We start from the raw sequence: 14,097 nt of genomic DNA on the forward strand, positions 1-14,097 counted from the left end.
TGCTCAGCCAGGGTGCACCAAGCTCCACATGGGCAGGCGCAGAGGAGAAGCCGCCGATCAGCTGGAGCGCGGGGCCGCCTCTTTCAGCTGAAAGCCACAGTCAGTTGGCTGGGGTGTTTCAGCCCTCCCGACCTCCCAGCTCCCACCATTCCGCGCAGCTACTCACCTGTGCTGTTGCTCGGTGAGTAGCTGCTGCTCAAATGAGGAAATCTAATGTAAATGTACTACGCAGGCGCACAGTTCAGAGAGGGCTCAAGAGCTTCTCTTAGAGCCCCTGAGATCTACCGGTAGATCGCGATCTACTGGTTGGTGACCATGGGTGTAGGCCCTCCAGGCCTAGCATTTCTGTCACTGAACTGCCCTCTGCTGGCCTGTCAAGCAGACAGCCTCCCATCTCCCCTGAGAGCCCCTCATGCAGCCTTTCTTCCTTTGTCTTTGCAGCACACCTGCATTGCTCCAGTCACGACAATGAATGGCCAGACTATCCCAGCAAGCACTCCCGGGCATCCCCAGGGCTGGAATGAGTTCTGCGAGCTGCACGCCATCACCACAGCCAAGGAGCTTGCCAAGAAGTACCTGCTGTTTGCCACTGAGAACCCTCACCATGACCTCCTGGCAGCTGAGAACTTCTCAGTGCAGTTCGCAGAACTCTTCCAGCAGTACTTCTGCCACGAGGTGAAGGAAGGCTTTGCCATGAACCAGGTCAGGGTCCTGCCCTTCAGCAGGGTGCAGGACTATTGGGAGACCAGCAAGAGGTGCTCGGGTGCCTCTTCTGAGATGGAGGCGGATCTGACCGCCTGCTCTGAGGCTGACCAAGCGGCTGACACTGACCACTGGGGCCTGCACAAGTCATGGAGCTCTGAGGAGCTGATGGGGGCGGCCTTTCCACTGGCCACCAGGAGACACTTCTTCATCCACCTGCAGAGGAGCTGGAGTAAGATATTTCATAGGAGATCCTCTGAGGCCATCCCTGGTGAGGGAGAGGGGGAAGCACTCGAGCCTGCTTTCAAGCCTGGACTGGCCAAAAAGATTCTGCTGTGGACCCTGTCCCAAGATCAGGCCCACCAGGTGTGCAAGGAGGGTTTCTTAAAATATGGCATGGTAGATGATGCCACCATGGACAGTGGGATGCGCTGGCAGTGGTGCCGGCTGGTTTTACGGAAGGCAGGGATGTCAGACAGTGAAGATTACATCTTGGAGCTGTTTGAGTCCCTCAAGGTAAGCAGCCTGCAGGCTCCCAGATGGCCTCTCCATGGAGTGTCTCAAATCCCTTCCCTGTTTGCAACTGACCATGTCTCTTCATTGCCTCCTGCATTACTGTATTGTTCAGCAGCAATACACCATTCCACTTTAACAGGGAGGTGCGGCCCAGGGCTGGGGAGAGCTAGAGTGGTGGCTCTCAACCAAGGTATGTGTATCTCTGGGGGGTGCACAGAGGTCTTCAAGGGGGTACAATCAACTCATCTAGATATTTGCTTAGTTTTACAACAGGCTACAATGAAGCCATGACAGGTGTGGAGAAAGTGATTAAAGAAGTGTTATTTACTCCTTCCTATAACACAAGAACTAGGGGTCACCAAATGAAATTAATAGGTAGCAGGTTTAAAACAAAGTATTTCTTCCACAGGTTGGCTGTGTTGTGTGAACTCTTTGCCAGAGGATGTTGAGGGCCAGGACTTTAACAGGCTTCAAGAAAGAACTAGATAAATTCATGGAAGGTGGCTCCATCAGTGGCTATTAGCCAGGATGGGTAGGAATGGTGTCCCTAGTCTCTGTCAGAAGCTGGGAATGGGTGATGGGACAGGTCACTTGATGATTCCCTGTCGTGTTCCCTCCCTCTGGGGCATTGGCCACTGTCGGCAGACAGGACACTGGGCTGGATGGACCATTGGTCTGACCCAGTACGGCCATTTTTATAAAAGGTCCCAGTGAAATTGGTACAAACTAAAATTTCATATAGAGCAGTATAAATAAGTCATGGTCTGTACTATAGACTGAAAATAAGTACAGTGTTTATATTTCAGTTGATTTGTTTTATATGGTAAAAATGAGAAATGATGCAAGTTGTTTTTAAGTGAGATAAAACTTGGGAGTACACGAGACAAATCAGACTCCTGAAAGGGGCACAGTAATCAGGAAAGGTTGAGAACCACTGAGCTGGAGAATGATCCCTGGCTGTTCAGATTGGGTGGGATTTGCATGGTGGAATCTGTGGTTACTCCTTTGTCTTGGAGGGGAGTGGCCCAGGTCTTTAGCTGCTGCAAGTTGATCTGGCCTGACATGCCCCATGCCTTGTAAAACTCTGTGGCTCACTTGCAAGCCATGGTTCCACTTTTTCCCCATGGGAGAAGACAGATTAGGCCTGATTTGAGGAAGTGGCCTTTGCTTCAGGGTGCCTATAATCAATGTTCCCTCTAATCTTTTCCATCCATGTGCAAATTTTTCCATCCATCTGTGGAATATTTTTTTCTATGTGCACCAAGGCATGTGTGAATGTGCACCACCAGTAGAAACAAAACCTAGCTGTGGGCATTCTGATAATCACCTGGGTGACATGTGAATCTCTCCTGTGTGGCTGCACAAGTGCACAACTTACAGGGAACACTGGCCTATATCCCTTTAAAGCGTAGGGTGGAATTCTCCTGCACAGAAAGCTACAGCTACTCACTTATGCACCTGTTACTGAAACAACTCCACAATGGAGGCATGGAACAAGTGACCTCTGGAGACTGGGTAATCCTTATTATTGGAGTCCTTTAAGAACAGAATAGACAAACACCTATCAGGTGGTCTAGGTTTACATGTGGTGGGATGGACTAGATCGGTGTTTCGCAGCCACTGGGTCCGTGAGAGCGTACTGCCTTCATAAACTATGTGAGGAAGCTGATTCTTGGTATCAGAAAGGTATGGAAACACTGGACTAGATGACCTCTTGGGCTAGAAAGGACCTCTACATTTCTGTGCCGTTTCTTTTCCTCTACATATTCAGGATGGGATCTCAAAATGGTCTGAATCTATCTGGCAGTTTTTACTTGCATTGTAGTTTAAAAAAAATTTTTGAATGATCTTTAATTTATAAAAATTCCTAGTGATTTGGCTCCAAGAGTGAATTAGGTGTTGATTCCCGGACAATATATTTCTCTTGTGTAAAGCTATTATTGCTCTCTTTCTGAGCATTGTCTGAATGGGGACTGAACCTCTGTGCAAAACTAGGGAGTTGAAATTAGTTGCCAGCTATGGCAGAAAGGGACTTTGGAAATAAGCAAATGAGCCCTGTGCATGTGTGTTTTATTACTTTGATTACAGTAGATGAAGGTTGCACTTTAATTGTTTTATTTTCTTAACTGAGGTGTACAATATTAATGTTTAAACCTTTTATGGCACCACTGACTAATGTAAGTTCATCCATTCTGGGGGTCTGATCCTGCCTCCAGTGACATCACTTTGACTCTGCTCTGAAAGTGAAACTTTACCACACTTAGGGTATGTCTACACTACCACCCTAGTTCGAACTAGGGTGGTTAATGTAGTCATACGAACTTGCAAATGAAGCCCGGGATTTGAATTTCCCAGGTTTCATTTGCATGTTGCCGGGAGCCGCCATTTTTAAATGTCTGCTAGTTCGGACTCCGTGCCCGCAGCTACACGCGGCACGGACTAGATAGTTCAGAATAGGCTTCCTAATCCGAACTACGTAGTTCGTGCCGCGTGTAGCCGCGGGCACGGAGTCCGAACTAGCAGACATTTAAAAATGGCGGCTCCCGGCAAGATGCAAATGAAGCCCGGGAAATTCAAATCCTGGACTTCATTTGCAACTCTGGTTGCCTACATTAACCACCCTAGTTCGAACTAGTGTGGTAGTGTAGACATACCCTCCGACTTGGTGCCCTACATATTCAGAACTAACCTTAGATTAGCTGTGTGTGAAACCTGCTTTGCACACCCTGTGATTTGTGAACCACTCCTGCTCAGAATGGTTTGAGATCTAAGCTGTCAGCTGTCCATCAGCATCAACGTTCCCTCTAATCTTTTCCATTCATGTGCAGGGAACTGGTGGAGCTTGGGAGGTCATCCCCAGTCCCAGGTGGAGCAGATTGTCTACTCCAGAAGATTCTTAGCTCCAGCCCCGGCCAGGGAGCTCCGACCCCAGCAGCGGCCAGGGAGCTCCGTCCCAGACCACGGAGCTCTGGCCCCATCTCTCTGCCCCAGCCACAGAGGTCCGGTCCCAGCCACGGAGCCAGGCAGCTGCAGAGCTCTGGCCTGGCTGTGCAGCTCTGGCTGTGGCGCTCCAGCCCCAGCAGTAGCGTGGCTGGGAGAGAGCCCTGGGGGGCTGAGGCAGCAGTGAGGGCAGGCTGGAACCCTAGCCCGGTGGCAGCATGGCCACGAGGGGAGGGACCTTTCCTGGTCCAGCAAATCCCCTTGTTCGGGACTGGTCAGGTCCTGAGGGTGCCAGGCCAGCGAGGTCCAACCTGTAGCATGTTTTGTTTGCATTTTTTAACCCCTTCTACAAGACACATTGCATATGTCATAGAAAAATGCAAATTTCTTCCATGGTTTAACTTTTTTTATAACATTACATTTAGCCATATCAATTTTTACATAAGGTGTAACTTTATTTTATGCTTACAGATTTTATGTACCCTTATCAGTGACAGTCTGATTACCCAGAACCACCTTAAGGCTCAGTGTTCTTGACATTGCCTTTTTTTCTTTTACTCTTACTACAGCTTTTATCTGCTATTTTTGTTATCCCAAAAAACAAGAAATCCACACTCTCCCAATTTTCTAGGGTTTGGCTGCCCCTTGTACCAGCTACAACTTGGTCTATAAGAAGATACTGAACCTTATGAAGCATTGAGGGTATGTCTACACTACCCCGCTAGTTCGAACTAGCGGGGTAATGTAGGCATACCGCACTTGCAAATGAAGCCCGGGATTTGAATTTCCCGGGCTTCATTTGCATAAGTGGGTCGCCGCCATTTTTAAAACCCCGCTGGTTCGAACCCCGTGCAGCACGAACTAGGTAGTTCGAACTAGGCTTCCTAGTCCGAACTACTGTTACTCCTGGAGTAACGAACTAGGGTGGTAGTGTAGACATACCCTCTGAAACTTGTTACCTGTGCCTGGCAAAAGGTGCCTTGTCAGTTTTGCAACTTTGAATGAAATTGCATTATTAAAAACAAGACAAAACCAATTCATTTGAAGCCTACAAAACACGAGTGTTGATTAGGTCTTTAAAAAAACCTACATATTTACACTATATATAATTTATTACACACATACAGAAAAATCATACATTCTCTTTCACTAACATCTTACACTACTTTAATTCTTTTTACATAGCTGTACATAGATTGCATTTCCTTTTATACATTTGGGCAGTTAAGTTTCAATAGAGCCCCTTATTTTCTTTTAGCAAATGAAAGTGTCCATAGTTAAATATTTAAATCAGATGGTCTCTCTGCCTGGATTATTTACAGACATTCCTTAGGAAAAAGGGCTAATTTTTCCTTCAGAAAGGCTGCAAAGAAGCCAAGAATTCTTTTTCTATAACACTTTGCCTTTTTAGCATTTTTTTACAACATTTTAACTGCTCAATTCCCTCCAGACTCTGCAGGGTTAACTACTTGCCTGGGTGATTGCTCATGTCCATTCCATGTAGATTTGCATTTCATCAGAAGTTATTCCCTTAGCAGTACTGGTTGGGCCAGCAGGGGAGCTCCATTTCTTCACCCCTCCTCTCTTGACCATCTGGTTTTAACAAAGGCCTTCACACCTTATCTTTTTCTGATGCATTCATTCCTCCTTCACATGAACAGTCTTTTACAGAGACCTTCAAAGGTAAACAAACAGCAGTGTTTTATAGTGATAGAAATGTAGCCGTGTTAGTCTGGGGTAGCTGAAACAAAAACCAGGACTATGTAGCACTTTAAAGACTAACAAGATGGTTTATTAGGTGATGAGCTTTCGTGGGCCAGACCCACTTCCTCAGATCAAATAGTGGAAGAAAATAGTCACAACCATATATACCAAAGGATACAATTAAAAAAATGAACACATATGAAAAGGACAAATCACATTTCAGAACAGAAGGGGGATGCGGGGGGGGGGGGTAAATGTCTGTGAGCTAATGGTATTAGAGGTGATAATTGGGGAAGCTATCTTTGTAATGGATAAGATAGCTAGAGTCTTTGTTGAGACCCACGCATAGAGTGTCGAATTTTAGCATGAATGACAGTTCAGAGGATTCCCTTTCAAGTGCAGATTTAAAAGGCTTCTGAAGCAGGATGCAGGTCATTAAGTTGTTGAGGCAGTGTCCTTTCTGGTTGAAATGGCAAGAAACTGTTTTTTCTTTGTGATCCTGTCTAATATCTGTTTTGTGGGCATTGATCCTTTGGCGAAGTGTCTGAGACGTTTGTCCAATGTACATAGCAGACGGACACTTTCGGCACATGATAGCATAGATTATATTTCTGGAGGCGCAGGAATATGTATTCTTGATCTTGTAACTCACTTGGTTAGGCCCAATAATGGTGTCAGCAGAGTGAATATGTGGACAAAGCTGGCAGCGGGGTTTGTTGCAAGGGAAGGTACCAGGGTTGGTATTAGTGTGGTATGTCCTGTGGTTGTTGGTAAGAATCATCTTGAGGTTAGGTGGTTGTCTATAGGGCTATGTCTAGACTGCAGGCTTCTTTCGAAAGAGGCTCTTTCGAAAGCATCTTTCGAAAGAGCCTCTTTCGAAAGAGCGCGTCTAGACTACAATACGCGGATCGGAAAATCGATCCGCTTTTTCGAAAAAGAGCGTCCTGACTGCTGGACGCTCTTTCGAAATTGAAAGCCACCCAGAACTGCTTCTGCCAGGGCATGGGGGCAACATTTCCTTCCGGGTGCTGCCTGCCTGCCCTTTGCAGAGACGCGTGGTTAAAGGGACACTCCTGAACACCCGTTGCTCTGCTCCTGCAGCTGCCTTTGCTGTCCCTCGAGGAATTAAGCAAGGCATTGCAGTGATGGTTTGGAGTGCTCAGCTTCCTGGGACACCCCAGCAGCTTTTTTCTCGGGAGCTTTTTCTGCTTTAGACCCATTTTTGTGGCATGGAGCCAGAGCTGCCCCTGGGCAGGCGATGGCCCCACACCACCATACTGCAGCTGTTGCTGCATCTGCATGACACAGTCATGAGGCTACTTCCCGAGCTGGACCCAGACCAGAGGTATGAGGGGCTCCTCCGTCAAGCAGCCGCACTGCCCTTGCCTCCAAACTTTTTCGTGGACAGGCGTGTTTGGAGGTTTGACACCAGCTCTGACTGGTGGGACCGGCTCATGATGGAGATCTGGGATGACTAAGACTGGCTACGGAACTTCCGCATGAGAAAGACCACTTTCCAGGAGCTGTGTACCTGGCTCGCCCCTGCTCTGCAACGGCAAGACACCCACCTGCGGCCCGCCATCCCCCTGGAAAAGAGGGTCGCCATTGCCCTCTGGAAGCTGGCAACCCCCGACAGCTACCGCTCCGTGGGACACCAATTTGGAGTGGGCAGGTCTACCGTAGGATCCATCCTGATGGAGGTAAGTCATTGTCTGGGGACAGTCACAATTTGGGGTGGGGGGAAGGGAGACGGTCAGGAAGGGCCAAGTGGAGTGGGAGTGGGAGGGAGCTCCTCCACTCACCCTGAATTGTTGGGGGGGGTTCTGGGGAGGGGATTCCCGGGCTGTTTGAGAGGGAAGGTGGGCGGTGGGTTCTCCTCCTAAGAGATAAGGCACCCCTTCTAACATTTTGTTGTCTGTCTCGTTCTGCAGGTGGTGAGGGCCATCAATTCGGAGCTGCTCAACAGGCTCATCTGTCTACCGGATCTGGACAGCGTCATGGCCGGCTTTGCTGCCCTCGGCTTCCCGAATTGCGGAGGAGCGCTCGATGGGACACACATTGCCATCCGTGCACCGCCCCATCGAGCAGCCCAATTCATAAACAGAAAGGGCTACTTTTCTATGGTCCTCCAGGCCCTGGTCGACCATCGTGGCCAGTTTTCGGACATTTGTGTTGGGTGGTCAGGGCGGGCACACGATGCCCACATCTTCAGGAACTCGTACCTCTACCGGAGGCTTCAGGCAGGAACATTTTTCCCCCATCGCCAGTTTGCGGTTGGGGATGTGCACATGCATGTGTGCATAGTGGGTGATGCCGCCTATCCCCTGATGCCGTGGCTGATGAAGCCCTACACCGGCCACCTGGATGCGAGCAAGGAGCAGTTTAATGCTCACCTTAACCGGGCTCGCAACCAGGTGGAATGTGCGTTCGGACGTTTAAAAGGCAGATTCCGGTGCTTGCTCACACGCCTCGACATGGGGGAGACCAACATCCCTGAGGTGGTGGCCGCGTGTTGCGTTCTCCATAACCTCGTGGAGAGGAAAGGGGAGGCCTTCCTACCAGGGTGGGGTAGAGCTGCTGATGGCCAGGAGAGGCACTTTGCCCAGCCCCGGACAGCTGCCATCCGCCAGGCTCACCGGTCTGCAGTTGGCATCCGGGAGGCCCTCCGGGAGCAATTCTCCAGTGGAGGCCACTGAGACTGAGTGCACTGAGGGGCTTCTGCCTGGGGACTGGGCCCTGGCCCAATAGAAGCTTCCCTCCACACCCCATCTCCTGACCCAGTTTGGACACATCAGTAACACCAGGGTGTGTTGCAAAATAAAATGTTCTGTTTAATTTTTGTACATATTCTCAAACAATAGTATACATGTAGCAAACATAACAAAATTTTTTTTCATTTTTGTTGTTGAAAAAACTATTTACAATAAACAAACATTTTGTTGAACCCTTTGTTTGTGCTTTAACTGGGGTGCTTGAAACCTGGAGGGGGGAAGGGGACTGGAAACCTGGAGGGGGGAAGGGGACTGGAAACCTGGAGAGGGGAAGGGGATCAGGTTGCACGGTGCTTGCCAGATTTCCCTCTCCTGCCTGGGCCTCGTGTTTGGGGTGCTCCACGGCTACGGGATCGGGTGGTGCACCTGTCGGTTGGCTGGCTGGGGTGCTCTTGGGACGTGGAGGCCTGGGGGAGAGGAGGGCCAGGGGGAGAGAGGGGCTGGGGAACTGTGGGGGCTGGGGGAGAGGGAGGTCCAAGGGGGGAAAGGGATGCTGTTGTGGAAGGGGGGTTTGGTGGGGCGGGGTCATGGGGTGCTGGAGGAGCAGGACCAGGCACAGGAGCAGGCAAGCCGCAGACCTCCCTGAGAGTGGCGCACAGGGACGTGCGCTGCAGGACCAGCTCCTCCATGAGCCGGTCACGCCAGCGATCCTCTGCCTCCGCCCTCTCTCGCAGGATGGAGTTGAGGTCCTGCACGGCCTCAACGTGCTGCCTGAGGATGTCCGCATAGACACGCCTGTGTCTGCGGCTCCCATGTCCCCGAGATGGAGATGGAGGTGGGGCTGGGGTGCTGCGGCCCTCTTCCACGGCTGGTCCGGCTGTGGAGGAAAAGAAGAAGACACAATCAGTCCTAAAAACTGGACTCTGTAGCACTTAAAATACTAACAGGATGGTTTATTAGGGGATGAGCTTTCCTGGGCCAGACCCACTTCCTCAGATCAGAGTAACACGGCTACATTTCTATCACAATCAGTCATGTGTGCAACAGCTGTCCAAAAGGGGACAGGGGAATCAGACATTCTGAAGGTTACACTGTGTGTGTGTGACCTGGGCATCAGCCTGAGCATGACAGGTTTCCCTTGTGCATCACCCACTGTGCACCCACCTACCTCCCCCCCCCCCCCGGGTGTTACACAACCTCACTGTACTCACCTGCTGCTTCCTCTCCTGCACCAGATGACGCCTGGGAGGCCTCTGGGGTCTGGGTGACTGGCTCCAGGGTGAGGGTCGCCGTCTCCTCACTGTCCTCCTCCTCTGGCACCATGTCCCCGTCTCCAGACTGCTCTGGATCCTGCTCGGGAGCGTCCACCACGGGGTCTGCCAATCCAGACTGTACGAACCGCCGTGGTGTGCGTGCTTCTCCACTGCCACCCAGGATCTGGTCCAGCTCGGGGTAGTAGGGGCAGTAGTGGGGGGCTGCCCCAGAACGGGAGCTCTCCTCCCTGGCTTTGACGTACCCCTGGCGCAGCTCTTTTACCTTTGAGCGCACCTGGTCCTGGGTGCGGGGGTAGTGGCCCTTCTGGGCCAGGGCTTCTGCCATGCGGCCATAAATATCTGCGTTTTGCCGCCGGCTTTTGAGGGCCTGTAAGGCCTCCTCCTCTCCCCAGAGCTCCAGCAGGCTCTTGATCTCTGGGCCAGACCAGGATGGTGCCCGGCGTTTGGAGCCCTTGGCTGGGTCCCCAGAAGGCTCTCTGGAAGGGCCAGGACGCTCTTGGGGCTGGGACATGCTGCAGCAAAGTAGCCGTGTGCTCTGGCTCCTTCTCTGCAACAAGTGGCTGTGAGGTGCCTGTCCCTTTAAGGAATGGCTGCAGCCAGGAACCACAGACATGCAACCCATGGCCCAGATTGTCCACCAGGGCTTCTTCCTGGAGGCCAATACTTTCGAAAAAAAGGGCTCCCCCCGTCCACACTCACTTACTTTCGACGGATCTCCCTTGAAAAAGGCGTTCTTCCTCGTAGAATTAGGTGTACAGCCGTCGAAAGAAAAGCCGCATTCTTTCGATTTACTTTCGAAAGAACGCGGCTTGAGTCTGGACGCAGGGGAAGTTTTTTCGAAAAAACCCCTGAGTCTGGACACAGCCTAGGAGACTATGGGTCTGTCTCCCAGAGCTTCTTGGAGTTTAGTGTCCTGTTCCAGTATAGGCTGTAATCTATTGATAATGTGTTGGACAGGTTTAAGTTGGGAGCTGTAGGTGATGACAAGTGGTGTTCTATTGTTGGTTTTGTTGGGTCTGTCTTGTAGTAGATGGTTTCTAGGTATTCGTTTGGCTCTTTCAATTTGCTTTTTTATTTCTCCAGGTGGGTAGTTGAGGTTTATAAATGCTTGGTAGAGGTCCTGAAGTTTCTGGTCTCTGTCTGTGGGATTAGAGCAGATGCGGTTGTATCGAAGGGCTTGGCTATAGATGATGGATCGTATGGTGTGTGCTGGATGGGAGCTGGAAGCATGTAGGTAACTGTATGAGTCGGTGGGTTTTCTGTAGAGAGTGGTGTCTAATTTTCCGTTGTTGATTTGTACTGTGGTGTCCAGGAAATGGATCTCTCGTGTGGAATGGTCCAGGCTGAGGTTAATGGTGGGGTGTAGGTTGTTGAAATCTCTGTGGAATGTCTTCAGTGTTTCTTGGCCATGTGTCCAGATCATAAAGATGTCATCGATGTAGCGTAAGTAGAGAAGAGCCTCTTGGAGTTCAGTATCCTGTTCCAGTATAGGCTGTAGTTTATTGATAATGTGTTGGACAGGTTTAAGTTGGGGGCTGTAGGTGATGACAAGTGGTGTTCTATTGTTGGTTTTCTTGGGTCTGTCTTGAAGTAGACGGTTTCTAGGTATTCATCTGGCTCTTTCAATTTGCTTTTTTATTTCTCCGGGTGGGTAGTTGAGGTTTATAAATGCTTGGTAGAGATCCTGAAGTTTCTGGTCTCTGTCAGTGGGATTAGAGCAGATGCGGTTGTATCGAAGGGCTTGGCTATAGATGATGGATCGTATTGTGGAAGAAAACATTGTCCTCACTCGGGCCGTGTCCAGACTCAGGGGTTCTTTCGGAAAAAGTAGCCTTTTTTCGAAAGAACTTCCCCTGCGTCCAGACTCAAGCCGCGTTCTTTCGAAAGTAAATCGAAAGAACGCGGCTTTTCTTTCGACGGCTGTACACCTAATTTTACGAGGAAGAACGCCTTTTTCGAGGGAGATCCGTCGAAAGAACGTGAGTCTGGACGGGGGGAGCCCTTTCTTTCGAAAGAATTGGCCTCCAGGAAGAAGCCCTGGTGGACAATCTGGGCCATGGGTTGCACGTCTGTGGTTCCTGTCTGCAGCCATTCCTTAAAGGGACAGGCACCTCACAGCCACTTGTTGCAGAGAAGGAGCCAGAGCACACGGCTACTTTGCTGCAGCATGTCCCAGCCCCAAGACCGTCCTGGCCCTTCCACAGAGCCTTCTGGGGACCCAGCCAAGGGCTCCAAACGCCGGGCACCATCCTGGTCTGGCCCAGAGATCAAGAGCCTGCTGGAGCTCTGGGGAGAGGAGGAGGCCTTACAGGCCCTCAAAAGCCGGCGGCAAAACGCAGATATTTATGGCCGCATGGCAGAAGCCCTGGCCCAGAAGGGCCACTACCCCCGCACCCAGGACCAGGTGCGCTCAAAGGTAAAAGAGCTGCGCCAGGGGTACGTCAAAGCCAGGGAGGAGAGCTCCCGTTCTGGGGCAGCCCCCCACTACTGCCCCTACTACCCCGAGCTGGACCAGATCCTGGGTGGCAGTGCAGAAGCACGCACACCACGGAGGTTCGTGCAGTCCGGATTGGCAGACCCCGTGGTGGACGCTCCAGAGCAGGAGCTACAGCAGTCTGGAGACGGGGACATGGTCCCAGAGGAGGAGGAGGACACCGAGGAGACGGCGACCCTCACCACCTTGGAGCCAGTCACCCAGACCTCTGAGGCCTCCCAGGCGTCATCTGGCGCAGGAGAGGAAGGAAGCAGCAGGTGAGTGCAGTGAGGTTGTGTCACACCCGGTGCGGGGGGGAGGTAGGTGGGTGCACAGTGGGTGATGCACAAGGGAAACCTGTCATGCTCAGGCTGATGCCCAGGTCACACACACACAGTGTGACCTTCAGAATGTCTGCTTCCCCTGTCTCAAGGGAGAGGGCATGCCCTTTTGGACAGCTGTTGCACACATGACTGATTGTGATAGAAATGTAGCCGTGTTACTCTGATCTGAGGAAGTGGGTCTGGCCCAGGAAAGCTCATCCCCTAATAAACCATCCTGTTAGTATTGTAAGTGCTACAGAGTCCACTTTGTAGGACTGATTGTGTCTTCTTCTTTTCCTCCACAGCCGGACCAGCCGTGGAAGAGGGCCGCAGCACCCCAGCCCCACCTCCATCTCCATCTCGGGGACATGGGAGCCGCAGACACAGGCGTGTCTACGCGGACATCCTCAGACAGCACGTCGAGGCTGTGCAGGAGCAGAACTCCATCCTGCTACAGAGGGCGGAGGCAGAGGATCGCTGGCGTGATCGGCTCATGAACGAGCTGGTCCTGCAGCGCACGGTCCTGTACAGCACCCTGAGGGAGGTCAGCAGCTTGCCTGCTGCTGTGCCTGGTCCTGCTCCTCCAGCACCCCATGACCCCACCCCACCAAACCCCCCTTCCACAACAGCATCCCTTTCCCCCCTTGGACCTCCCTCTCCCCCAGCCCCCACAGTTCCCCAGCCCCTCTCTCCCCCTGGCCCTACTCTCCCCCAGGCTTCCACGTCCCAAGAGCACCCCAGCAGCCAGCCAACCGACAGGTGCACCACCCGATCCCGTAGCCGGGGAGCACCCCAAACACGAGGCCCAGGCAGGAAAGGGAAATCTGCCAAGCCCCGTTCAACCTGATCCCCTTCCCCCCTCCAGGTTTCCAGTCCCCTTCCCCCCTCCAGGTTTCCAGTCCCCTTCCCCCCTCCAGGTTTCAATCACCCCCATCACCCCAGTTAAAGCACAAACAAAGGGTTAAACGAACTGTTTCTTTATTGTATATAGTTTGGCAACAACAAAAATGAAAAAAAATTTTGTTATGTTTGCAACATTGTTTGATAATATGTACAAAATTATAAATAAGTAAACAGAACATTTTATTTTGAAACACACCCTGGTGTAAGTGATGTGTCCAAACTGGGTCAGGAGATGGGTTGTGGAGGGAAGCTTCTATTGGGCCAGGGCCCAGTCCCCAGGCAGAAGCCCCTCAGTGCACTCAGTCTCAGTGGCCTCCACTGGAGAATTGCTCCCGGAGGGCCTCCCGGATGCCAACTGCAGACCGGTGAGCCTGGCGGATGGCAGCTGTCCGGGGCTGGGCAAAGAGCCTCTGCTGGGCATCAGCAGCTCTCCCCCACCCTGGTAGGAAGGCATCCCCTTTCCTCTCCACGAGGTTATGGAGGACGCAACACGCGGCCACCACCTCGGGGATGTTGGTCTCCCCCATGTCGAGGCGTGTGAGCAAGCACCG

The 14,097-nt window shown here is 51.6% G+C and overlaps 1 protein-coding gene across 3 annotated transcripts in view; it reads left to right on the forward strand.

Moving 5' to 3' along the window:
• Positions 1-468: 468 nt before the first annotated feature.
• The window catches only part of LOC106731741 (SH2B adapter protein 3-like), a 118,914-nt gene continuing 105,285 nt past the window's right edge, over positions 469-14,097 (forward strand). For 2 of the 3 annotated variants that reach the window (XM_089775065.1, XM_089775064.1), the window contains exon 1: positions 469-1,218. In XM_089775065.1, coding sequence (XP_089631191.1) covers positions 469-1,218 — 750 coding nt within the window. The remainder of the gene's footprint in view (positions 1,219-14,097) is intronic. The other variant, XM_089775066.1, reaches the window with a different exon arrangement.

Source organism: Pelodiscus sinensis, chromosome W (assembly GCF_052426305.1).
Source record: "Pelodiscus sinensis isolate ZL-2025 chromosome W, ASM5242630v1, whole genome shotgun sequence".
Taxonomy (NCBI): Eukaryota; Metazoa; Chordata; order Testudines; family Trionychidae; genus Pelodiscus; species Pelodiscus sinensis.